Here is a 25,801-nt window from a genome sequence, read left to right on the forward strand (position 1 = left end):
TGAATGTTCATGTTCCTACGGGAAAATTGGACATGGCATCCTGATTTGCATCCCGCACAACCCACTGTTGTTTGCATAGGAACTTGGATCGTTCATGGTGTCCATTTTCCCATCCCTTGGAATTGGACCTTCTAGCTTATTGTTGCTCATTGAGCATTGCAAATGAAGGTGGTATTTCTCCAAAAAGCTTCTCGTGTGATAAGTCTAGTTCCTCGGCGTTCTCTAGCTCACCCAAAGTCGTTCGAATTATTCCTGTGAGCTGGTTGTTGGAGACGTTTAGAGACTTTAGGCCTTTAAGCTCGCTAATGGAATCCGGGATTTTGCCAATCAATTGGTTCCTTGACAAGTCCATTAAACAATAGTTATCAGTATTAAGGGTATGGCTACAGAGAACTCGCATTGATTTCTTCCAATTCACAACTAACTGTTGGAATTTCACCCAATTCACCTTCATGTCCTTCAAGCTCATTCTCGCTCAGGTCCAAGAAATTGAAGCTCTTTTGTATGGCAAGCCAATCAGGATGCGTCCGGCTACTCGGTTGGGATCCTTCCACGGATATGTTTCCACCGCAACTTCAATGTGTTCAAGTTCTGAAGAGCACCATTTCACTACTTAGAGACCCTTCTAAAGAATTGCTGCTCAGATCAAGGAATTCAAGGCTTGTCAAATGGAAAAACTGAGAAGGAATGGAGCCATTGAAGCAATTATAGGACATGTCAAGATAAACCAATTCAGTGAAGTTGGCTAGGCCATCTGAAGGAATTTCTCCTTGAATGAAATTGTTGGAGATATCGAGCATCATCAAGCTTCTTATGCAAAAAAGTGGCTTCTAGACTTCTGAAAGCCAATCAGTTTTATGAGAATAGGGATGAATATAGGAGAGATCAAGACCGATTACAGGCCGTAAACGTGAGTGTGAATTGCAGGTAACCCGGTTCCAGCCACAACGATCTGAACTAGAATTCCAAGACCACAGCTCACCAAAATCATCTCCAAACATAATGGATTTGAGTTGAAGTAGGGCTTGTTTCTGATCATAAGGACAGCAAAGGGAAGGATAACAGGAGAAGCTAAAGATGAGTAAGAATCCGAGCAGCAGCTGGTGTACTATGGCCATTTGCATTTGGGGTTTCTCTTCTTACTGATTACTCTGGGAGGAGTTGAAAACACTAAACTACCACAGGAAGTTTATAAGGCAGACGATGATATTGGCAATTCTGACTATTGGATATCTATTAAATATTACGTGTTCAATTTTATAATCTATTTAATCAAATTATCTCCCATATGTTAGCATGCATCCTCATGTATAATCAATTCAATAATTAAATTTTGTTGGGTTTTTAAAATTAGAAAATTCCTAAAAAAATTTACGAAGTTCAAAATATTTTTGGGAAAGAGCCTCGTACCAAAAACAAGAAGCTCATGAGAAAACTCTCGCCATGATTAGCCATGTAATAGTCTTTTCTCCTTATGTTTTGTCAATTAAAAATGTTTGTAAAATGATTAATTGTGCAAAAAGAAATTTTTCTGTCATCTAGGGTGTAGAAAGAATCTCTTCATTTAAGTTAAATTATGGCTATGATTGGACTCTTAGAGTAGTAAAACACTTAATTGATTCCCACCCCTAAAGAGTTGAAATAAAATTCTTTTTCAATCCAATTGAGGGTCAAATCCCATATAATAAGAAGTTCTCTCTTCACCTAGTGTCAAGGAAAACTCTATTCAAAAGTTAACAAGGGCCACATCCAATTGGTATTCAGTCTTCCTTGGTTGATCTTACAAGCTAAAGGAAACCTTGTAAGATCAAATGGAGGAGTAAATATTTTCTATTCCTTTGAAAATGTGGTAAACAAAGGAAGGTGGAAGAATGTGGGACTCTTTGGACCATTGTAGCACATCTTTCATTCTTATTTTATTAATGCTGACTAGAGAGGAGCAACATCACTCATCACTTACCTTTCTTAGTGAGATGTGCTATCATCAAATATTTGAATGAAAATAAATTTACCTTTATAAAGAATATTTTGATTTGACTGCGTCCATCAACCTAAATATCATAGCAAAAGCAATTCAATATCGGATTGCGTTTCCCAAAACCCATGATGAAGGCGTGAGTCATTTATTGAAGAGGTAATGATGATAGTAGAATTGTGGGTGAACCCTTCTTCTCCACGGGAAGAAGAAAGTTATTTTAATACTTGAATAAATAACCAAATTAAGAGGTAGATTACTTGAGCCCATTTGGTATCGTTTCTGTTCCATAAACGTCGTTTCGTGTCAATAACGAAAATTTCAGTTTCTGTGTTAAAATGCAGTTTTTAAACGAAAAAATGGTGTTTCAAAATTTCAGATTTTTATTGGGAACGATTTTTTTTTTTTTTTTTTTTTTTTTTTTTGGTGTAAAATGGAACGAAACTGGGAAGACGGAACTCCAAATGGAGTTCCGTCCAATCTCGTTTTTTCAATTTTTTTTTTTCACTTTTTGTTCTAAAAACACAGAAACAAACTATAAGTGCACCAAACAGAAGATTCTATTTTTTCGTTCCAATAGAACAAAAAAACTCTAAAAACGTTTTTTTAGAACGATACCAAACGGGGCCTTACTTGTCAACCTTTTAGCTATAATACTATTTATAAAAACCTATTTCATAATTGAGAAAGAAGGAGCATTTGTTTTAAACTAGTCATTTTCAGGGAGATAAGAAATGACGGCAAAGGGTTGGTCCTTAGACTCTCTCTCTCTCTCTCTCTCTCTCTCTCTCTCTCTCTCGACCACCAGAAAGCTCAAAGAAAGATAAAGAGCAGTGAGCAGAATTTCACGACCACACAGCCTTGGCTTCCTTCTATAGCCAGTCAAGCATTTTTACGGATGATGATGATGATGATGATGATATTATGTAAGTTTTTCTCCCAATTTTCAAATAATTCTTGAAAAAAAAAAAAAAGATTTTGAACACTACCATTCCAACCTCATCATGTTTTGGAATCGGTTTTGGACTTCAGCAATAACTTCGTAGTATTTAAAATGACTCAGAATTTGAACAAGACAACAAAAAAAATACAGTCAAGATTTTCAAAAATGACCAAAAAACTACACGAACAACAACTAATTAAGTTCCAAGGAATCTAAAAATCAAGCTTCATCTCCATTCCAACAATTCTTCATCTTAGGGCCAGTAGATCCCTCATGTGGGAGACTCTCAATAACCTCTTCAGCTGTTTCATAGCTAATCTTGGGACCCCATTTCCCAGCAAAGTTCAGCCATGGCGGTTCGATGACGGTATCCAAGTACTTCGCCGACACAATATCAGATCTCAATCCTGTATCCATTACGATTTTGCTCTTGGAAGTATCATTCCTTATTCCAATTCCAAGTCTAGTGTTCCCTTGTAGGACCAGTCCAGCTTTAGGATAGAATCCATGGCCATTCAAGGATGCATAACTCACAACCTTATTTCCACCTTCAAACTCAACTTGGGAAGCATCCAACCATTTTCCTTTGCCATGTTTTGAGAAATAGACTCTCCAAAGCTCCCCAGTGAAATTACTAATCCTGAGGGTAATATGTTCCCAATCTCCAACATGTTCTCCTGTCTTCCCCAATAAAATATTAATCAGTACTACCTTGGCCCTTACAGGTCCATGAAATGGGTAGAAGACCCATAAAGAGATATCAGTGAAGGTGGCACCAAACATTGGCTTTACATGTAAGTAAACCTGACTGCTTTGTAAATCACCTTTCTTCACCTTTTCTTTGGCTCCTCCATCTATAGGAAGATCCAACCAATAGGTTCCATCATTGGAACCACCTTGGGGAAGGTTGATCCCATTTGAATCAATCAACTCAGGCTTTGATTCTTCACCTTTCTTGTACAGCAAAGCTCCATTATTGAAGAACCAGCTCACTGAAGAAGGGAGATATAGCTCATTAGGATGGAAGTAGATCCATGGAGAAAATGCTTCTACTAGAGCCTTAATTTGGCTCAGATTAGGCATAGCTGACAAGTTAGAACCATTAGTATTCCTTAAACAAGCTATAGGTAAAGAAGAAGCTACATCTCCATCTCCAACTTGAGCTATAAAGGCCCCAGTATAGACACCTTGAGGTTGGGTCCCTGTAGTAATGGTAGGCCTTAACCCATACACATCAATCTTCAATCCATTTGTGCTGCTCTCCTTATCTGCTCTCCATATCAACGCGTCGAGCTTGCATTGATCAGTGAGGTCCAACCGGGCACATCGGATTTTGTCAAGGGGTGGCTTCTCCGGCGAACTTGTAACAACATGACCCATGGCTCTATAACCTTCAGGTGGGGTGGGTAACCAAATGTAGCCATTTCCGTCTTGCTTAATTTTTAAAGACTCACTACTCCAAACAAGAGTGTAATCCACCGGCATCTTTAAGGCGTCAATGCCGTTGTCTTTTCCGGCGAGAACCCACCCAAAAAGAGGCTTGTTATTAGGTTGGCTATAGCAGCCAAGCATGAAGAAGCCGACCGGTATCGATGAAGGTTCAAAAAAGGTGGCACCAAGGTTGTCCAATCCTCCCTCAAGGGTGGCCCAAACCTTGGTGAAGGTTGAGACTTGACACACTTCTAGCCCTCCTAGATTTATGCTTCCACTAGCAAATCCCGTACCTGTAACCCAAATCCAAATTACAAGACTCATTGAAACTTAAGCAAAACAAGCAAATGGTGATTGAACAAATTGAAGCAATTACACTAAATTGAAAGAAAGAAAATCACCTGGTGGCCAAGTTGGCAATGGAGATGGTAGATTGAACATTTTTGTAATAGGTAAAGCCTTTGTTTTCTTGCAAAGATGACAAGAAGGCAGAGCAAGACAATTCCCCATGGTGGGATAGAGATAATCTGAGTTTGATCAACTATAAAATCAATAGAACTATGTGGCTGGACACTAAAGGCTGGAGTGAGATTTTATAGTGGCAATACGGAGATGACTGTGTAGTGCAAGGAATCCTAATGGGTGAAAAGCTTTCAAGCCTAATACTGTTTCTATTTCAAACCAAGTTGATATAGAGGAAATTCTTCTTCCTTCCTTTTTCCCCTTGAATCTAGGATAATCCATTTATACCCACAAACATTTCAAGTAAACCCATAAATCTTGTCAGTTATAAAGGTCGAGCCTAACTAATCGGTCCTCACAAATTTAAGGTCTGACATTGTTAAAAGAACATATTGGGGTCATATAGTTACTTACCCATAATCCGACTCATGTGTGTCAGAATACGAGAGGCTAATCAGTCTATAAATGTCGATTCATGGTTCGGTGCTAGTGATGATTGGTCTTGATCAGGCGACCAATGGGTTACAACTAAACACCAAGATTGATCGGTCGATAATCAGTCTAGCCCTGGCATCAGGCCATTTAGTGATTGGTTGATCTGGTGTCCGATTTTAACCAGTCAATACTGGTCGCAATTACCAATGAAGGCCAACAATTGACAACCCTAAGCTTATATGATACTAAATATTAGGCCATGCTTGATTGCAGAGGAAATTTAAAGAGAAAGGGAGTAAGATTTTTAACTTAAAAAGGAAATTCTTTGTAATCATTACCTCATTTGATTATATCACTAATTCCAAATCATTCTATATTTGGTTAACAAATATCACTTTACTTTACATTCAAAACCTTTTGCTATAAAATGTAAAATAAAAATCACATGTAAAACGTATCATTGTTAAATATGATAAAAAATTTAAGTAGTTTAGACAAATACTTGGGATCACATGAGGTAATAATTAAAACTGTTTCTTTTTTATGTTTAAAAATTTTCCTTCCCTTCCTTATAATTCCCCTTGCAACCAAATAAGCCACCAATCCGATTTGAACACAACACAAAATTAGTTTGGTTTATCTTTTATTAAAATTAAGACAAGGTTTAGCTTCATGGTATTTATTTTGCTTTTCATGAATCAGGTGTATTAGTATCAACACAAACAATAATCACTTCTCTAACAAGCCCCACCGAACACTCAAATTTAAATTGTAGTTCAAAATTTCAATGGCATATTTTGGTTTCGGTGCTTTTTGAAAAGAAATGGCATTCACATTAAGCGTCGTCAATGATACAATTTTTTCACTAAAATTGATCATATTTTGATACTATTCCGATCATTCCAACAAATCACCTATCTGGTCTTACCAAGTGCCTCCTTGTAATTTTTGCTACCAAAGGTAGTTGAGTGTGAATTAGATCTTTGTACAAGAATCATTTTAATATAGGACTGATCCACACATGAAATCTATAAAATAAAATCCGTAAGAGAATTGATCCCTAACTGAGGGTAAAGCCAAGAGCATTATTTGAAAATTTTGAACATTTTAAAATTTGCAATGGCTGAGTAATGAAAATGGCGCTGAGGGGAACCACAAGTAAAGTAGAAAGTTAGAGAGAATTTCGTTGGCCGTATGCAGGAAAGATGTGATGTGGAAAGCTAATCATGCGACTCATGTTCTTAGGATACTTTTTTCCACATCGCTTGACAGCTCAGAATCTTCATCTTTCTTGTAAGTTCTCTAAGCTGTAGTCATGCGTTAAAAGAGCAATTATTTCCTTCCAATCTCAAAACTAGGGGTGTAATTGATCGGTTTAGTCTGATTCGATCGGTTTGAATCGGTTCTCATCTGATATTAAGTCATATTGAAAATAAACAATTAAGACAAATCGATTTTGATCGATTTCAGTCTTGGTTCAAAATTGGTTCACCCTTTAATTGGATTGACTTAATGGGCTCTTTTCAGTCTATTACTGGGTTGTTATCAGCTCAATTTTGAATTTCCTACATCAACTCAATTTCGAATTTCCTGCATCAACGCAAAGACCAAGGTAGCCACACTGGCATCCAACCATAGTAGCAAGGTGGTCTTTTCGCCATACCTTGTGTCTGGGCCTAAGGGTGCACAAACAAAGTATGACATGTATTGAAGGGGAAAAAAACAAAAAAGCATAACCACATAGACGAAGAATTGCTCTAAAAGAAGGAATCAGGCTTGTCTATGGTGCATGCTATAGGGTAGCGCAGATCCAAGGGCTAGGAGCCCTTAGACATGTAGCCCAAGGTGCTCTCAACCCTTAGATCTACGCTACACACTGTATCACACAACAAATGATCTTGACCAGAAAAGACCTCAAATCCATGTGGGGTTCGTAGTCATAGATGATGAGAAGCAATGAATGAAGGAGAAAAAATGTCACCCAGCCACACTGGCATGCCTTCAGTCATGTTTTGGTGGCAAACCTAATAATTCAAACAAAAGGTGTTGTTATATTGATATTGATCTTCAAACAAGCAAAAGTAACTAAAAAAACATGCTTAGTAAGCAATAAGCACCCACTTAAATAATCAGCTAATTGGAAGACCAAATTATTCATGAGCTAGGGTTTGGGACATTACTTTTGTATAGATAAAAGTAAAAGAGATTTGAGTAGATTGCTCTTCATTAAAGCCTTAAAACAAGGTGAAAGTAACTTAATTATCCCTAACTTAACCTCTTAAAGAAAACTCTCAAATCCGTATGTGGTCCAACAGCATGGATGATGATTAGATGTATTCACGGGGGGAAAAAAAGCCTTGGGAGATACCTTCACACTGTCATTCCAAGTGAGGTGATTTCCACCAGGATCTAGAAGCACGAGGCTCTTGAGATTGAACAGCCACGGTGGGATCATTCCAGACATAAGGAAATTGGCTGGGATCTTTCCATCAAAAAGGTTCCCTTTGTGTTCAAGTTCTGAAGAGCACCCACTTCACTATTGCCGTACACTAAAATCATGTCGTTCTCTGCTCCTCCCTTTGTTGGTTTTCATCTCTCTCTCCTAAAACCCTCCCTATGCCGTTCTCCCTCTCTTCATGCCTTTCTAGAGTTATTAGTTTGGCATTGACAATCTGAACCTGTTCAAGTCGGAATAAATTTCTAACCCTGAGGATCAATTAGGGTTGAGAAACACTAACTCTTGATTAGGGTTGAGCCATACTCAGATTGAGGCCAAGGCCCAACCTAGCCCGACCCTGAGTTTAATATATAATGTGATTTAATGATTTATATAATGTGTTATTGACTTATTGTGTGTATGTGTTATATTTCAACCAACAAAAAAAAAAAAAAAAAAAAAAAAATACATCATGTTATAACATTTCTCTCACTATAAACATGAAAATTAATTGTGTGTGAACTATTTCTGCCAAAAAAAAAAAAAATTTTGTTTGTGATCTATGATTTTGAGTTCATTTTGGGCAATGCATGAGCATTAGATGTGATTACTCTTTTGATTATGTCTTGCACGTCTATTATTGTACGTTATCGGACCAACACGGCTCAACGTCGTCCAATTAGGGTCAGGTTGGGTTGGCATGAATCCAGCAGGGTTGGACCTGAATCGGGTTGAGATATCTCAGCTCTCTCTCTCAAGTGGAAACACCGTTTTTCTTTTTTTTTTTCTTTTTTTTTTTTTTTTTTTTTTTTTGGAATACTAACTCGGACTATAGTTACTAGTTATATTTCAAATAAAATTATTGCCCGTGTATTGGCATGCATCCATGTCTAGAACTCTTAGCCACTATTGTACACTCCTCCATAACTTGATTTTCAAATATCAATTTTGCTTCTTGAAGAACTTAATATGGCCAGAATTTTTGCATTAGACCAAGTGATCTTGATGTCTATTCGTCTGTAAAATAGGGTCCTTCTGATTTGTCTTGTGGCATATATTTATACCACCTTGATAAGCTTAGCAAGGCGATTGTTCTGAAAGTTCAAGTGCCCTCCTTTTCTTCACGGAGGTTATACATAATACAATTAGGAGGGAACTTGAACCCCTCCCAGGTAGAGTAAGAACATCCTCTAATCTTTTAATCTATCTGCCGTCATAAACTAGATTTTTTATTCTCCATGGAGGAGCTGAACTACCATGAGGTCATACCCTTAAATGTATCTGGTGTGACTTTCATTTGAGGTACCTACCGTAGGGGAATGCCATGATGACATAAGCCATATGAGACTGTCCTGAGGAATTGTCCATGGTAGCTGCAGGTATTCTAAAAGACTCAACCTATCATACTCGAAAGGGTTCACTTTTTCTGAGTCATTTAATCATTTTGCCTCTCATGATATTATTTTAGGGGGAAGTGTTTTCTATCCCTGAGAATGATTTCTGCATTACTGCAGGAGCCAATGAAACGCAACTGAAAGAATCAATGGGATGGACACTTTTACCCATCATGGGTGGCGGGGTGGTCATTCTCCCCTTCTGTGTTTGTGCCTAACCTTTACACTCCTAAATAGAGAGTCTTTTTTCTCATATTTTATATAGTTATTCTTGTTTGGAAAAAAAAAAAAAAAAAGGCTCCGTTTGGTATCATTTTAAAAAAACGTTTCTGGAGTTTTTTCGTTCTATTGGAACGAAAAAACAGAATCTTCTGTTTGATGCACTTATGGTCCGTTTCTGTTTTTTTGGAACAAAAAGTGAAAAAAAATACTGAAAAAACGAGATTGGACGGAACTCCAAAATGGAGTTCCGTCTTCCCAGTTTCGTTCCATTTTACAAAAAAAAAAATTCTCGATAAAAATCTGAAATTTTGAAACTCTATTTTTTCGTTTAAAAACTGCATTTTGACACAGAAACTGAAATTTTCGTTTTTGACACGAAACGACATTTCTGGAACAAAAACGATACCAAACGGGCCCTAAGAAGGCATGTTTTTCTTACGTTTTGGCACACCAATGGGAAAGCATAGAAAGAATGACCCTTAGGTTGTGTTTGGTAGTCAAGAGAAGAAAAGAAAAGAAAAAGAGTATAAAAATTGAACTATTTTCTTGGTTTAAGAAATTCTCATTGTTAATTTTAGTTTTGATCCTCATTGGATTGAGCTTGTTATGTTTTGTGTTACTACACCAGAATTCTCAATACTGGTGAATGGATCTCCTCTTTCTTTCTTTACACCCTCAAGAGGTATTAGACAAGGTGCTCCTCTTTTCTTCTTATATTTTTGTCCTTTGTGTAGATATTCTTTCTCCTCATTTAATTTTAGCTTCTACCAAAAGAAGATTTATGGTATTAAAATAGCTCGAGGCTATGAACCTATTACTCATTTAGCTTTTGTAGATGATCTTACTCTATTTGGGAGAGCAACTTTCTCAGAATCAATGACCTTTCAATCCATACTTGATACTTTTTGTAAGTATTCTGGCCAATCCATCAATATTTCCAAATCAGGGGTTCATTACAGCCTCAATGTTGCGTGGCACCAGATTTAAAAGGCTAATTAAGAGTAGTTTTGGGCTTCCTCCAATTAGTAGGGGGTCGTATCAGCAAGGATCATTGTCAAACCTTCTTGGGAAAATTACATGATTACCCACTTCTAGGTTTCCTTTTACAAAATTACCCACCAAAAATTTTAGTTAACAAAAATACCCAAAATTAGGTTTCCCTTTACAAAATTACCCACTTAAAGTTCAAGTTAACAAAAATACATAAAATTGAATTAGGGTTTACAAAACTACCCACTCAAAGTTTAGTAATAAAAAAAATAAGTGATTATATGTGGAAGATGAAGAATCACTATTTTGGGTAGTTTTGTAAGTCCAAACCTGACTTTGGGTATTTTTATTAACTGAAACTTTGGGTGGGTAGTTTCGTGAACTCAAACCTAATTTTGGGTATTTTTATTAACCAAAACTTTTTGTAGGTAATTTTGTAAAGAAAAACCCAAAAGTGGGTAATCATGTAATTTTCCCAACCTTCTTTCCCAGGTATTGCAGGGAAGCACACTCTAATTCAAAGCACCCTATCTGCTCTGCCCTAGTACTTCATGTCATGTTTTATTTTGCCTCATTCTCTTCATAAAAGTTTAGATTCTCTCAATCGTCATTTCTTTTGGAGTGGTGGTGATAAAAGCTTAGTTCCTATTGCTAGTTGGAAGTCGATTTGTTGCTCCAAAAAGTCAAGAGGTTTAAATCTGAAGCTCTCTTCTCCAATGAATAAAGCTCTTGTTTGTAAGAAAGCATGGGAACTTATTCATCCATGCAATTCTCTATGGAGCAGTATGATGAAAAAAAAAAAAAAAAATACTTCCCTAATGTTGATTTTTTACGCTCAACATGTTCTGCTAATGCATCTTGGGGATGGAGGTCTATTTACAAAGCTAAATCTCTTCTTCTTAAAGATCTTTTCATTTGTGCTGGAAATGGTCAATCTATCAATCCTTGGACAGATCCATGGATCTCTGGAGTTAACCCAGCGAATTCTTCATTTCCTCTTCCAAGAGATGCCCCTACATTGGTCATTGATCTCATAGACGGTGATTCTCATATGTGGAAGGAAAATTTGATTAGATATAGGAGGCCTCCTGAGGTGGCAGAAGCTTTTTGTCTATTCCATTGCCTTTGTTTCCTACCAAAAATGAATTCATATGGGCTCCGACAAGTAATGGATGTTTTTCGGTTTCCTCTGCCTACAGACTTGCTTTATTGGATTGAGATTCCTCATTTTGGCAGAAGATTTGGCACCTTAAGGCTGCTCCAAAGGTTCGCTTTCATCTTTCGAAATTGATGCTTGATAGAGTCCCTCATGCTAGTTTACTTCAATGTTGGGGCATTCAGATTGATGCTTTCTGTCCTCTATGTAGCTTTGATCAAATTATATCTCATAATCACTTATTTCTCCATTGTCCTCTTGCTCGAGCTTTGTGGGTGGTTGTGGGTTTTCATCCTCCAACTCAGGTTGGTTTTTCTATTCAAGTTTGGATCAAATATTTATTGGGTTTGTCTCTTAAAAATCATGCTAAAGATAAGAAGGATAGCTTGATGACTAGCGTTCTATGGCATATCTGGATAGCTTATTTAGAGGCTTCTTTCCAAAAGATCATTCCTAATTCATCTTCTCTAGTTAGCAGAATTATTACATATGTTCAATCTTACCTTCAAGTTCAGAAGTCAACACTGAAATCAACCTCTATCAATCACATCTCGTGGCAACCTCCCCCATTGAATTACATAAAGGTTAATGTTGATGGTTCATGTCTCGGTTGCCTGAGATCATCTGGAATTGGTGGCATGTTTTGGGAATGCAATGGCCACTTTATCTCTTATTTTTCAACTTATATTGGTCATTTTTACTCTTATAAGGCGGAGGGTCTAGCTATTAGACAAGCCCTTGTTATTGTCCAAGGGAAGTTGACTAAAACCACATGAAATTAAGATTAATCCTCTGATTAGGAGTAAGGTTTCAAGCGAACAAAGAAGTGATTTGCACCCAAATAGGCAAAGGAAAATGACAGTGGATGAACAGATCACCTACCGATTCTCTACCTAAGATCTACATCATCTAGGAGAGAAATTTACCCCACCCCACAAAAAAAAATAATAATAAATAAATAAATGAATAAAATAAAATAAAATAAATCTCTAAGAGAGAAATTCAGAAGGCACAAAATTGAAACTATGAAGAAAAAATTGTATATTGAAGTCACATTTGCGATTATTATATACTAATTGAGCTTTTTTTTTAATTGATAGGTAAATCATTAAACAGTTGAGGACATGAGCCACCTTATCTCTCATGCAGAACACATCAACCACTTCAGGATTCATGACTATATCTACACATGGGAAAAGATCCCCACGACACCAGCATAAAATTAAAACTGCACGCCCCCACCTAGATTATGGCTAGTAGCATTCAGGAATTGTCCTAAACACTCCATATTTGATGAGTTTTTCATAAAAAAAAAAATTCAATATCTGAAACTACATATTAGCATTTGAGGGAACCTACTCCCCTACATTACTACATATATATATATATATATATATATATACCTGATGTGGTAAAAATTGACTAGTTGATCCTCCTTGCAACTCCTGAAGCTTCAGCCGATCTGCACAAAAGAGAAGACAAGGGAGAGCCGGGTTGATCCAACGGGCGACTCTCCAATGCCTAAGTCAGATCTTTCCACAATAGATGCTCAAGAGAGCTTTCAGTCAAAAGAAGTCATCGATCCCCTCAATGGAGGCTTACCTTGATATTTATAGGCTACTGATAGAGTGGAGGAAGGGGGAGGTCCGTGGAGAGTCTTACTGGGCATGGAGTCTTGGAGAGGGGCAACTCTCTGATGCTGGGAATATTCCAGATCCCAAGGTATACTAGGCGAATATGCCCCTCTTATCTTAGAAGTGCCAACCGTGGGAGGGGTGGATGCCTCTGATGACGTGTAGTGGATAGAATCATGTCCTTATGATCAAGGATTACGTTCCTTGAATGTAGGAGTGGACGAGAGCACGTTTCTGGGAACCTTGTTTGATGATGTCGGGCCAAGGTGATAGCTCGGGCTGATGGAGAACCGAGGTGGCAGCACGGTCAGATAAGATGCCGACGTGAAAACTCGGACTGATGAGGGGCCGAGCTAACAGCACTGCCAAATGAGATGCTGAGGTGACAGCTCGGGCTGATGAGGGGCCGAGGTGACAGCACAACCCGATGAGATGCCGAGGTGACAGCTCGAGCTGGTGAAGGGCCGAGGTGGCAGCACGGCCTGATGAAGGGCTGGAGCAACAGTGCAGCATTCATTAGGATGCTCCTTGACCGTGCCGTGGTAAAGGAGATATGCCCTTATCAATACCCAATTATAAAAATTGTTAATACAGATCAGGTTAAAGGGTAGGAACAAACCAGCCTCAAGGTCAAAGATAAACTAGAATAAAAATATGCTTTATGAGAATATCAAAAGTTACCAACAAGCATGAAGGTGATTGATCATTGTATATAGCTTGTAGTGCTTCTCTTTCAATTCAAAGATATTTATTTAAAAAAAAAAAATTCCAAAAGACAAAAGAATGGCCACCAAACCAAGCCCACACAAAATAAACATTGTTTGGGGGATAAAAAAAACCCACTTCCTTCCTTATATTACAAAGTCTCAAATTTATTTTTAAAATCATGAGACTGATTCTTGAATTGAAGAACACAAAATGAAAAACAGCATATAGAAGGTGGTTCAATTCATGCTTTTCTTGCTTTTTGGCACACCAGCCCCCATAGAAAATGGCTCTTCAAGTTTCCCAAGTCAAGCAATATTCACGGTGAGAAAAAAGCATAACCAAATAGACTAAAATCTTTACCCTTTATTGTTTATATTGTCATTTTTATGTATTAATAATTCCTTAATTGTTATGTGTATATTGTTATTTTTTTCATATTTTTTAAATCTAAACTATTAAAACACGTGTTTTTTTTAAGGGTAATTTACAACGCCACCTCCTGGAGAATTCCAATATTAGAGGGACACCCCCTCTCTTTCACCAAATTAGACTCGGACCCCCTACCGTCAGTCACGGTTAAAGAATATACCTTATATGCTGATGTCAGCAATAATATTTTATTTAAAATACCAAAATACCCTTGCTCTAAGTATCTCTCTCTCTTCTCTTTCTTTTTTGGCATTTTTTCTGAATTTCCCCAAACTCACCGAACCACTCCTCCTCCCCCACCGGAGATCTCACTCTCCACCTCCGTGACCCTCCAAGTGCTCCCACCATCGTCGCCTCTAACCAAATCATCTATTTTTCGATTCTTCTGCGCTTCGTTTCTTGTATTGAAATCCTGATTTTGAACCCTCGGTGGGGGGTTTCAATTCTCCTTCCAAATACTTTGTTCGGTTTCAAAGCTCGATCCGGTACCATGGCCGCTGCAAGTGCTCTAATCACCAGGAAAGAGGTTTTAACTGTAACTCTCTCTCTCTCTCTCTCTCCATTTGTTAAAAAACATCTCTACTTTCAGCCGAACAAGGTGGAAGAACAGAGAAAAACCAGAAAATCATATAATGGAGACGGATCAGAAAGAAAAAGAAAAAAAAAATAAGATCGAAGAACAGAAAAAAAAATCATCTATTTTTCGATCCTTACTTTCATTCGAACCAAGCTTTACTTTCAGCCAAACCAAGAGGAAGAATAGAGAAATCAGTTGAAGAAAAGATCACATCCCTCTTTTCCCATTTTTGCTTCGTTTCTCACCCCCAAAGAACCCTAATCGGCGCCAACCACACCTCTGTTTCTGCTCTCTCTAGGGTTTTTTTTTTTTTCTCTCGTTAGGTTTTTGGTGTTTCCAGATTTTTTTTTCCCGTTCTGAAGAGAAACCAGGGGGAATGATGTTCACATTCATTGGAATATTTCCATTCTTATTTTGGTTTTCTGAAGAGAAACTGGGAGGAATGATGTTTGCATTTATTGGGTTAATAATCCAATTCCACTTGAGCATCTTTCATATTTTCTGGAAAAGAATATGCCTAAGGATTTGAGTCATAAAGAGATGTTAAAACCGTGAGGAAGAAGACGAAGATGAGCTTCGCCGTTCGTCGCTGATGCTGATGCTGATGCTGCCGCTGCCGTTGCCGTGATCTTCGGTGCTCTGAACGATCACCTCTGCTTTTGATGTCTCGGTGAAGGTGAGTATAGGTAGGGGGGAAGAGGAATTGGGTTAAAAATGTCTTTTGATGATAAGGGTATAATGGTACTTTTAATTTTTCACTTAACAGTGACTGACGGTAGGGGGTCCGAGTCTAATTTGGTGAAAGAGAGGGGGTGTCCCTCTAATATTGGAATTCTCCAGGGGGTGGTGTTGTAAATTACCCTTTTTTTAACTCTGTCTTTCTTAAAACATATGACCATATTTTTAATCGTTCCTCCTAAATTCCAAGCATCATTAAACATGTTGTACCAAGCAAAGTATTTTTGTCATTTTTATTTTAACTAACTATATATGGTATCATAAATGTTTTCAAACCTTTTACTTAGGACCTAATTTTTCTAAGGCCACTGTGATCATGAATCTATTTACCACGGCGCCTCAGCTGGGAAGAAAGATTTTCAAGATGGTATTTTTGGAAAAATACTAAAACCCCATAGAGTTTTGTGAACCCTAGGATAGTGGGTGAACCGTCTTCTGTGGGTGAACCATCTCCTATGGGTGAAGGAAAACTTTCTCCTTTCACATATACATTCTAAGAATTACATCATCTAAAAAAACAATTTTAAGAAAATATAAAGATGAAACTATAAACTAAAAATAGTATGTTGAAGGCACATTCGCAATTAGTATATATCACCTGCAAAAAACATCCTCTGCCCCGGGTGCGGCGGTGCGACAAGCATCCGATGGCCGAGACAACATCGGAGCACGTGCGGATGTCACCTCGGCCATCTGATGCTCATCGCACTGCCACACTCGCGGCAGACAATAATCACTCCATACCACCACCCTTCTTGAGAATAAAAAGTCTCAGCTTCCTCAAAACATCATGTGATTGGTTCTTGAAATACAGGATTTTTTTTTGGGGGGGGGGGTGTTATGAAATACAGGAAAATTAACAAAATGAAAAAATGGCATATAAAGGGCGGTTCATGATCGTCAACGCAAATAATAATAATCAATAATATATACATTCAGAAGGTGCTTCAATTCAATGCTTCCACTTCATGCTACTCAAAGCAAACGGAGGGTGCTTCATGCTTTATTTTCATTTTTTTATTTATTTTTTGGCTCTTTAAGAACTCTCAATGTGTGGGATCCACATGTATAGATGGTGAAATACATCCATGGGTTCTAAATAAATTAGCAGAACCGCATTGACGAGATTGAGCATTAGGTCCCGAATCCTTGTGTTTAGTATACAAATGTCTTCTTGAGTCTTATTCTCTTGCAAGAGTTGAGCATCCTTTCCCGACCAGAGAGAGATGGCTGAAGCAATTATTGTTAGTGGTGTGGGTAATATTCTGAAACAGCTGATCCCTATGGCAACCCAAGAGATTGGCCTTGTATGGAATGTCAAGGACGAGTTGGAAAAGTTGGAACGCACTGTTACTGCAATCCAAGCATTACTGGAGGATGCTGAAAAACAACAAGAAGAAAAGAAGACTGTGAGACTACTTCTGAGAAGGCTTAAAGATGTAGCATATACAGCGGAAGAAGTTTTGGATGATTTTGGTTATCAAGCCACAAGGCTGCAGGTGAGCAACAAGGTAAGCAACTTCTTCTTCCACTCGATTTCAGTTGCTTTTAAGTTAAAGATGGCTCACAAGATCAAGAATGTAAACAACGACTTTGATGAAATTAAAAGTTACATGGATTCATTCAATTTTGCAAGTGCATCTATACCCACAAATCTTCAAAATAGAAAGACCATACAAACATTCTCTCATGTAGATGAGTCCGAGGTTGTTGGAAGGGATGATGAAAAGTCAAAGATAGTAAGAATGTTAACTAGCTCTGACAATCAAGATATTCTTTCGATCCTTCCCATAGTTGGTGTGGGGGGGCGGCTTGGAAAATCTACACTTGCCAAATTTGTTTACAATGATGGTCTTGTAGTCAAGTATTTTGATAAAAGAATATGGGTCCGTGTCTTTAAGGATTTTGACATCAAGAAGATTTTGTCAGAAATCATAGCATCTGTTACCAATGGATCACCTCAATTTTCTTCTACTGATGTGATCCATCGGAATCTTAAAGATGAGTTGAGTGAGAAGCGATTTTTACTTGTATTAGATGATATATGGAATGATGATAGAGAGCAATGGGATTTTTTAAAGTCTACGTTACAAATTGGTGCGAGAGGTAGCAAAATCATTGCTACTACTCGTTTTGTTGAAGTTGCATCAATGATAGGCACGCTTGCTACCCACCGCCTTCAAAGTTTATCAGAAGATAAAATTTGGTCAATTCTCAAGAATAAAGCTTTTGGGAATGGAGGGGCTGAAGAGACTCCAGATATGGTGACAATAGGGAAAGGAATTGTGAAAAAGTGTGGAGGTGTGCCATTAATTGCAAAATCACTCGGAGGCTTAATGCATATCAAAAAAGATGAACAAGAGTGGTTATCAATAAGGGATAGTGAGATTTGGGCTTTACCCATGGATAAAGATGGAATCCTTCCTACACTAAAATTGAGCTATGATCACTTGCCATCACCTTTGAAACAATGTTTCTTATATTGTTCAATGTATCCTAAGGGTTTCCCTATCTGTAAAGATGATATAATCCAACAATGAATGGCATTGGGATTCCTTCAGCCATCCCCAGGAGGAAGGCTAATGGAAGATATTGGCAACGATTACTTCAACTATTTGTTGTGGAATTCATTCTTGCAAGTTACAGAGAATGATGGTTTTGGTGATAGAACTAAGTTCAAGATGCATGATCTTGTTTTCGATCTGGCACATTCTCTTTCAAGGTTCGATGTCATCACTGTTGGGGCTGAACAGTTAAAAAATAACTTTGACTTTTTTCATTTGGGATTGTACACCTAAGGTAATATAAAAATGATTCAAGAAGGCTTTTGGAGTGCAAGAAAGTTGCGGTCATTGATTTTGATTCACACGGACAGAACTGAAACTCCCATTTCAAGCGATGTTCTTGATGTTTTGTTTAAAAAACTCAAGCATTTACATGTTCTAGAATTATCTTCTTGTGAAATTAAGGAGTTACCATCTTCCCTTAAGAAGTTGAAACACTTGAGATACCTTAACCTCAGTAGCAATCCGATTGAAGCATTACCTGCATCTATCACCAGTCTTTACAATTTGCAGACATTGGACCTACGTTATTGTCCTCTAAAAGAACTTCCCCAAGATATGAAAAGACTTGTAAATTTGAGGCAAATTTTCATTAGAAAAATATATGGATGTTTGAGCCAAATGCCTATTGAGATAGGGAGTTTAATTTACCTTACTAACTTAGATACATTTGTTGTGGACGACAAAAAAGGGCAGCGTATCGAAGAGTTGCAACACCTGGACCTTCGGAATGAATTATCTATCTTCAATCTTGGGAACTTGAGAAGTAAAAAGGAAGCAGAGGAGGCAAATTTAATGGGAAAAGAAAAGCTTGATGCGTTGTATTTATTATGGAAAAGTCATGTTTGGGGAAGTGATAATAGATCAATGTTTGGTGTTGATAAAGATGATGATGCATTGGAAGGTCTTCGACCTCCTTTGAATCTAAAAAGACTATCCATCGTAAACTTTGGAGGTCAAAACTTTCCACGATGGATGATGAGTGGGTGTGAATTGTTTCTTCCCAATTTGATGCAACTCCATCTACATGATTGCAAAAGATTGGAGCATGTCCCTCCACTTGGACGGCTACCATCTCTAAAGCGTCTTCAACTAAAAGGACTTCAAAGGAGGAAAAGGTTTGGCAGTGTATTCTATCATGGGAATGGTAGCAACAGTCAAGCTATGACTACTACAACAGTATTCCCTTCATTGCAAAAACTTATCCTATCACAACTTAGAAGAATGGGTGGAACCGCAGGGCTCATTTCCTTCATTCCCTCGCCTTGAGAATATATTTGTAGAAGATTGCCCCAACTTGACGATCATGCCCAGTAAGTTTTCTTCTCTTAAACGATTCCAAATCAGAAGAGGCAATGGCAACTTGCTAAGGTTAGTCGTGGAGGTTCCTTTTCTCACCCGACTGCAAATAATTGAAATATTACGCATTGAGAATTGCCCTGACCTTGAAGCAATTATTACCCCAAACGAGGAGGAGGCAGGTGTGCGAGTCTTCCCATCATCTCTTGAACAGTTGCAGATTTTTGATTGCCCTTCTCTAACGTCATTGCCAGATCTACGAGGCCTACACACTCTTCAGAATTTTTATTTTTTCAGGAATGAAAAAGTCACTCGATTACCAGAGGGTCTACACACCCTCCACACCCTTGAACTGTTGAGTATTGGTGTGTTTTCATCCCAGCTGAAGACTTTTCCCGACTTGGAGTCTCTCCAACACTTGCCCTCCCTTCGGCACTTATATATTTCAGGCTGGTCTAAGCTTACATCTCTTCCTGAGCAACTTCAAAGTCTCACCCAATTAGAAGTTTTGTTAATAAAAAAGTTTCATAGTGTGGCATCTCTGCCAGAGTGGCTCGGGAACCTTTCAATGCTTCGAACTTTGCACCTTGAAGAGTGCAATAATCTGATGTATCTTGAAGGACTACGATGCTTCACCACTGCACTAAAAAGGTTGAGTATTATAAATTGCCCCCTTCTCAAAGAAAGATGCACTAGGGAAAGAGGCGAAGAGTGGCCAAAGATTAAACACATTCAATACATTGACATTGATGGCCAAGGGGTGTAGTTGGTGCAGGTTAATAACCTACTCTTATGTCTTTATCTATCTCTGAATCATATATCATTCACAATCTCTAATTCATATTCTTTTTTTTCTATTATTTTCTTTTTAACTCTTCTCTTTTATTTACAGGTAAAATGTTTGAAGATGAAGATGGTGGGTCAGGCTTCAAAGCACTATGTTGATTAAGTTTCCACCTACCCAAGCAAGGGTCGGTTCTTGTATATTATTTCTTGAATTATTTTATGCATTATTTTCTTCCTTCAATAATCCCTATGAGGGATTGTGTAGTTGGATTTATTTCAATGATTTGGTTGAATTTTCAACAATTTATCATACCAGTTGATTTTTAAGTCAGCTTATATTGATGAGATGCTTCCATAGTTCATTTTGATTATCAATGTTGCAAAGGCAGAGATGGCATCTACTAGCAAGGAAATACCCTTCGATTTGAAGATATTCAGAAGTATAAATATTTTTCCTGGCTAATAGATGGCTGTGTTTGGCTGGCAGGGGAAAGAATTGAGGAAAGCAACTGAGGTGATCTCCATCATAGAACTGAAGAAAATGGGCAGTACTGAGAAGCTTGTTTTCTATTGTCTGTGAAGATTTTTGTTGAGGACATTTTGATGCTTACAATGATGACATCGACTGTAAGATCTTTGATCCTTAAGATTATGCATCTTATGAGATCTGTTTTCTCTATTTAGCATTAGTTTCATTTCTAAAGAAATAATAGAGCATCATATTTTCTCTTTGTAAATCTCTAAGCTGGATTGAGTCATGTCAGTTCAGTAATTTTCTTTCACCTAGTTTGACTTAGTTAATGAAGCTTGGAAGTTCTAAGCTATACTCAGTAGTGATTACATTAAGGTTCCCAGTCCCAACTTGGATCTTATGGTTAATAATCTATAGTTTCAATTCTAGTCAGCCTCAAGGACAAGATCACAAAGTTTGAGTAAGAAAATGAGCTGCTCTGCAATCAGGCACCGGTTTCTGTGCAGCGGATAGTTGATACTTAACAGATGCAGCCACAAGGAACTAAGGTGCATTCATGGTCCAAATGCCTTTTATGATTAAGACTTACTATGCTTGAGATTCAGTTCAGTAGCTGACTTAATCAAACAATGGAAGTACACAAGACAATAAAGGTATATGAATTTTCTCCAGAGTAAAAGGATACTTACTGATGAAGAAGCTCAATCATCGTACAATTTCTTTACAATGAGTAAATTTGTTTTCAGGAGCCAGTGCCTCCCCCATATGCCATAAGTAAAGAAAAATCTCTAACAGACAGGGAGCAGGTATGAATACAGATCCACATGTAGGTAATCTTTACATGGACTATTATAACACATCAAACAGTTCATCTCATGTGTTGGATGCTTTTGTGACGTCTAATAACCAGGAAAACCAAGAAACTCTAATAAAGTGCCTCAAGAAAGATAAATGGTTTGACAAGAACAGACCTGCTGCTGTGTGTATTGTCTATAAAGCACTTCTACAATGGATATCATTTGAAGCAGACAAGACAAACATATTTGATCGGACAATTTACGCAATGCAGTAATCTATCGAGGTAGTACTTTCACCTAATTCAAGCCTATCAAATATGTTATCAATAAATATTCTGCATTAATTGATCAAATAGATATATCTATTTTGACTGATGAACTGGGTTTGATACATGGAAGGGGTTTACAGTACAATTTTCTTCCTACTGAAAACATCAGTGATCTTGCCTATTGGCTCTCAACAACATCGACAATTTTGTTTCCTGTACAAAATACACTCAGGGCAAGAAGCACACTGAAAAGAAAAAAAACTTTATAGTTTTCTTGGAGCTCACACACCACCCTGTTTGGTAGAATGGCGCAAGTGAAATCTCTCTGGTGCTATCTTTTCAAATTCATTTTTTCAGTACCAAAAAATAATGATTAAGATGGTCTGAAATTTTTATCTCAGGGCTTTCGATCATCCTCAGGCATGGGAATTTCAATTGGGTACAGTGGAAGGGTAGGAAAACCAGATTTCTGATCAAGAGTTCAAGAAAAATACCCAGCCCTCCTGTTTAAGCAACATCTATCTTCATGTGTCAAGAACTTGAACCTGTGTATACATGAATCTACAAACAGAAAAGGACTGGATCTACCTATGAATAAATTCTCAACTGCAACTGCAGGCACTAAGATCAGCAAGGGCCAGATCAATAAGAGCATCCTCCAAAATTACTGAATCAATATAGTTGCAAAACAAGAAGCATCAAGCACCGGCAAAGCATTGTAGGAAGCGTGGATTGCGCCTCAGCTACAATGTGAGAATTATGTTAGTAAGACTCTTCATTTGTCTACTATTTTATAGATGGTTTCAAAAGGGGACTCTTATTCACTTTGTAATTTCTTTTTTGAGATGTACAGGTTTTTAACAGGTTTATACTTTCAGTCAGGTGTTCTCCTTCGTAAATGTGCAGCTTTTTGACAGGTTTGTAGTTTCTCTAATTTCAACGTACAGAAGATTTTCTGTTAAAGTGATCTTGCATGCAAAAGCAGCTAGAAATGGCTAAATCATGTGATCGTTATTGGTTTTTTTTTGTTTTTTGTTTAATCAATTTAAATGACACAAATTTAGGGTTTCTTTTTCAGTTTATTGCTTCACCGTGAGTGCTGTTCATTTAGCTACAGAGAATATGTGAAAGCTGGCTTACAAGATGGAGCAACAGTTGAGGTGTGAGTTTGCCAAGCCAAACTATTGGATGCCAAGACCAAAACTTTTATTTTTTTCTTTTGGGGGGGGGGGGGTTTACAAAAGATTTGATTTTTTTTGGATGTGTTGCAGTTTGCTGGATCCTTATGGAATGAACTACAGGACATAAGGCAGGCTAGTCTTTTCAAAAGTCAGGTTAGTTATAAACTGTGTCTCTATCTCTCTCTGAATCATATCTCATTCAAAATCACTAATTCAATCCCTTTATTTCTAATTTTAACTCTTCTTTTATTGACAGATAAATTCTTCAAAGATGGTGGGTCAGGTTTTAGAGTACTTTTATTGATTTAGTTGGGCAAGGGTCAATTCTGGTATCTCTCTCATTTATTTCTTGAATTATTTTTTCATTCATCTTCTTCCTTTAATGTTCCCTATGGATGGATAGTTTAGTTAGGGTTATTTCAATGACATGGTCGGATTTCATCAATTTATCATAAAAGTTGAATTTTCAGAATTTCATCGCACTCTCCAGTCTCTCCTCACCTCAAAAATTCAATTATTTATTTATTTATTTATTACGTCTCTATTGTCTACACTCTTTATCTGTAAGTTGTAGCTGTAACATATTCATCATCTATTGTTAACCCTGCTTGGATCAAGCAGATAAGGTGCTTCCTACCTCCCTTGTTGACAATGAGTATTGTACCTTCAAGAATTTCATCCTTTGATTTGCCCCTGCCTTGTTTAGATTTTGAACAATTTATCAAAGACGCTTCATTTTCAACAATTTAGGTTTTTTTTTTTCCATTCCATATGTTGGTGCTGCATTATACACAGTTTGAACCTTTTATCTATACATAGGTTTATTTTTTTATTTTTTTAACAGCCAGTGTACAGATATACAGAAGATCTCCACTAGGCTGAAAGCCTAAACAAACCAATGTGAGAAAAAGTTTTAAGGAAAAACTATTGTAATTAATGCACTGCTAGTTCGCAAAACTTAATCAAAATGCCTGAGAAGCCTCCATTTAACTGTTCCCAAAACTCTATAGCTCTGATATACTTCTGAGGATCTTCAAGTTGTCTTGGAACTTCTCTTCAAATACTCTAATATTATTCCATTCAATTCACAGAGTCCAAATCAGCAAGGAATGGGCTATCTAACTCACTCAAGTTCGGGTTAAATAGAAACCTACTAATCATTCTTATTAAATAGAAACCTACTTCCATGTGAGGAATCATTCTTATTAGGTATTTCCTTTCTTGCTTAGGCCACAAGCTTCCCAGATTAAGAACACTTTGAAATTGACTGGTGATGGCCCTGTATAGTGAAAATGTGTATAACATCAACCAAATCTCACAAGAGAACAGGTAGTGGATTAATAGGTGGTCAGAAGTTTCTATGTTGCAAAGGCAGAGATGGCATCTAGTAATAAGGAAATACCCTTTGATTTGAAGATATTCAGTAGTCTGCGAATTCTTTTCCTAGCTTCCACCTAGGGGGAAAAAATGTATGAATGTTTGATTACTTCATGGCAACCATTCTATGGAAAAGTGTCATACAGTACTTAAAACTGTGCTTTAAGTAATGAATTAGAGAAGACAGGCACAAACTCTATGAGATAAGTGTCATACATTTCTTACTTCATGGCCAAACATGGATGGGAACCATCAACTAATGGTCTATACCTCCCCCCTACTTCTTTTCTTCTCTGCTCTTCCCTGTTATTCCCCCAATCCTACCCCAATTAAAGAATTAAAGCATTTTTTTATGGTCTCATTGTATTTTACTTACTCTCAGATGGAAGTTCTAGGGGTGAAGTGGGTGACAGAGGGGGCTTATTGGTATGTGATTTTGGATGCTAATAGATGGTTATGTTTGGCAGGCAAGGATCAGCATTGACAAAAAAGCAACTGAGGTGATCTCCATCGTAGAGAAGAAAATGGGAAGTACTGAGAAGCATTTTTTTAATATGTGAAAGCTTTTGTGGAGGGCATTTTGATGTTTATAGTGATGATATCGACTGGAATATTAGATCTTTGATTTTTTGAGATTAGGCATCTTAAGAGATCTTTTCGTTTTTTAGCATTTATATTTCATTTCTAGATATCCTCTGGTTGTGAAGTTTGCTTTCCATAGCTGTAATGGTTTTGAGTGGTTGAATATACCTTCCTGGTTTGGATGAGGAAGAAGAATCAATCTGTGTACATTGTTTGGATTTCAGTAAAGGGTCCCCCCCCCCCCCTTCAAGTATTTCAAATTTTCAGAACAGTTGAGATTCTGATTTTCATCAAGATCTCGAAGCTTACTTACCAACTGTTTCCTTTTGAGGAACTATAACAGATATCTTAATAACTGCCGTTCTTGTGTCTTCCCTTCTAATAACCATAACTGCACATGTAATATCCCGCTTCTTAAACCCGGTCTGATTTCGTGGTTGAACCGGTTTAACCATGCAGGAACCGAGCCAGAGGATGTTAGAGCGGGTTCCTTATGGGCTATGATGGCACGGGTGACCTTAAACACCGGCTGGCCCGACAAGTCCGAGCCAGTGCCAGAAGAGACGGGAGTGCCCAAACCGTGTACGTGCACCTACCATAAGGCTATGTACGGATAGAACAGGTATTATATCCGTATTTTAAGGTTATATACGTATGCTACATTGTATGCTTGGGGTAGGGTCCGAGCCGAGGTCAGAGCCCGGTCAAAATCCCAAGTTTTGACTCTCGGATGGGTATGTCGGGTGGGTACACCCACCCACCTGAGTGACCCACCCAACACTATTCACTTAATTAGGAATAGTATATAAAGCTTTATGACTTCTTTTCTTTCCATTTATTACCCCCGTACGTTTGGTGAGAAAAGTAAAGAGGAGAGAGAAAAAGAAAGGGAAGAAGAAAGGAAGAGGAAGAAAGGAAGGATTTCAGCGGCGCCGAAGCTCAT

At 37.7% G+C, this 25,801-nt stretch overlaps 2 protein-coding genes and 1 long non-coding RNA gene across 7 annotated transcripts; 1 reads left to right on the forward strand and 2 right to left on the reverse strand.

Moving 5' to 3' along the window:
• Positions 1-136: 136 nt before the first annotated feature.
• On the reverse strand, positions 137-469 carry LOC122060778 (receptor-like protein 46). The gene has a single exon (XM_042623879.1). It carries the CDS (start codon positions 467-469, stop codon positions 137-139), a length of 333 nt encoding a protein of 110 aa, XP_042479813.1.
• A 2,511-nt stretch (positions 470-2,980) lies between these two features.
• LOC122062041 lies at positions 2,981-5,065 on the reverse strand. The gene is made up of 2 exons (XM_042625675.1): positions 4,751-5,065; positions 2,981-4,642 (listed from the first exon to the last, which is right to left on the reverse strand). Exons 1-2 carry the CDS (start codon positions 4,857-4,859, stop codon positions 3,138-3,140), a joined length of 1,614 nt encoding a protein of 537 aa, XP_042481609.1. The 5' UTR covers positions 4,860-5,065; the 3' UTR covers positions 2,981-3,137.
• A 13,691-nt stretch (positions 5,066-18,756) lies between these two features.
• LOC122061226 lies at positions 18,757-25,047 on the forward strand. Of its 5 annotated transcripts, XR_006134600.1 has the most exons (13): positions 18,761-20,169; positions 20,287-20,365; positions 20,668-20,807; positions 21,082-21,305; positions 21,399-21,458; positions 21,563-21,733; positions 22,120-22,170; positions 22,337-22,479; positions 22,572-22,635; positions 22,797-22,878; positions 22,990-23,052; positions 23,156-23,228; positions 24,744-25,047. It is a non-coding gene; the product is annotated as an uncharacterized LOC122061226 (long non-coding RNA). The 5 variants fall into 5 exon arrangements; XR_006134601.1 differs by having other exon boundaries at positions 18,757-20,169; positions 21,086-21,305; positions 22,120-22,479; XR_006134597.1 differs by having other exon boundaries at positions 22,120-22,479.
• Positions 25,048-25,801: the final 754 nt, after the last annotated feature.

The sequence above is a fragment of the Macadamia integrifolia genome, chromosome 14 (genome assembly GCF_013358625.1).
Source record: "Macadamia integrifolia cultivar HAES 741 chromosome 14, SCU_Mint_v3, whole genome shotgun sequence".
NCBI lineage: Eukaryota > Viridiplantae > Streptophyta > Magnoliopsida > Proteales > Proteaceae > Macadamia > Macadamia integrifolia.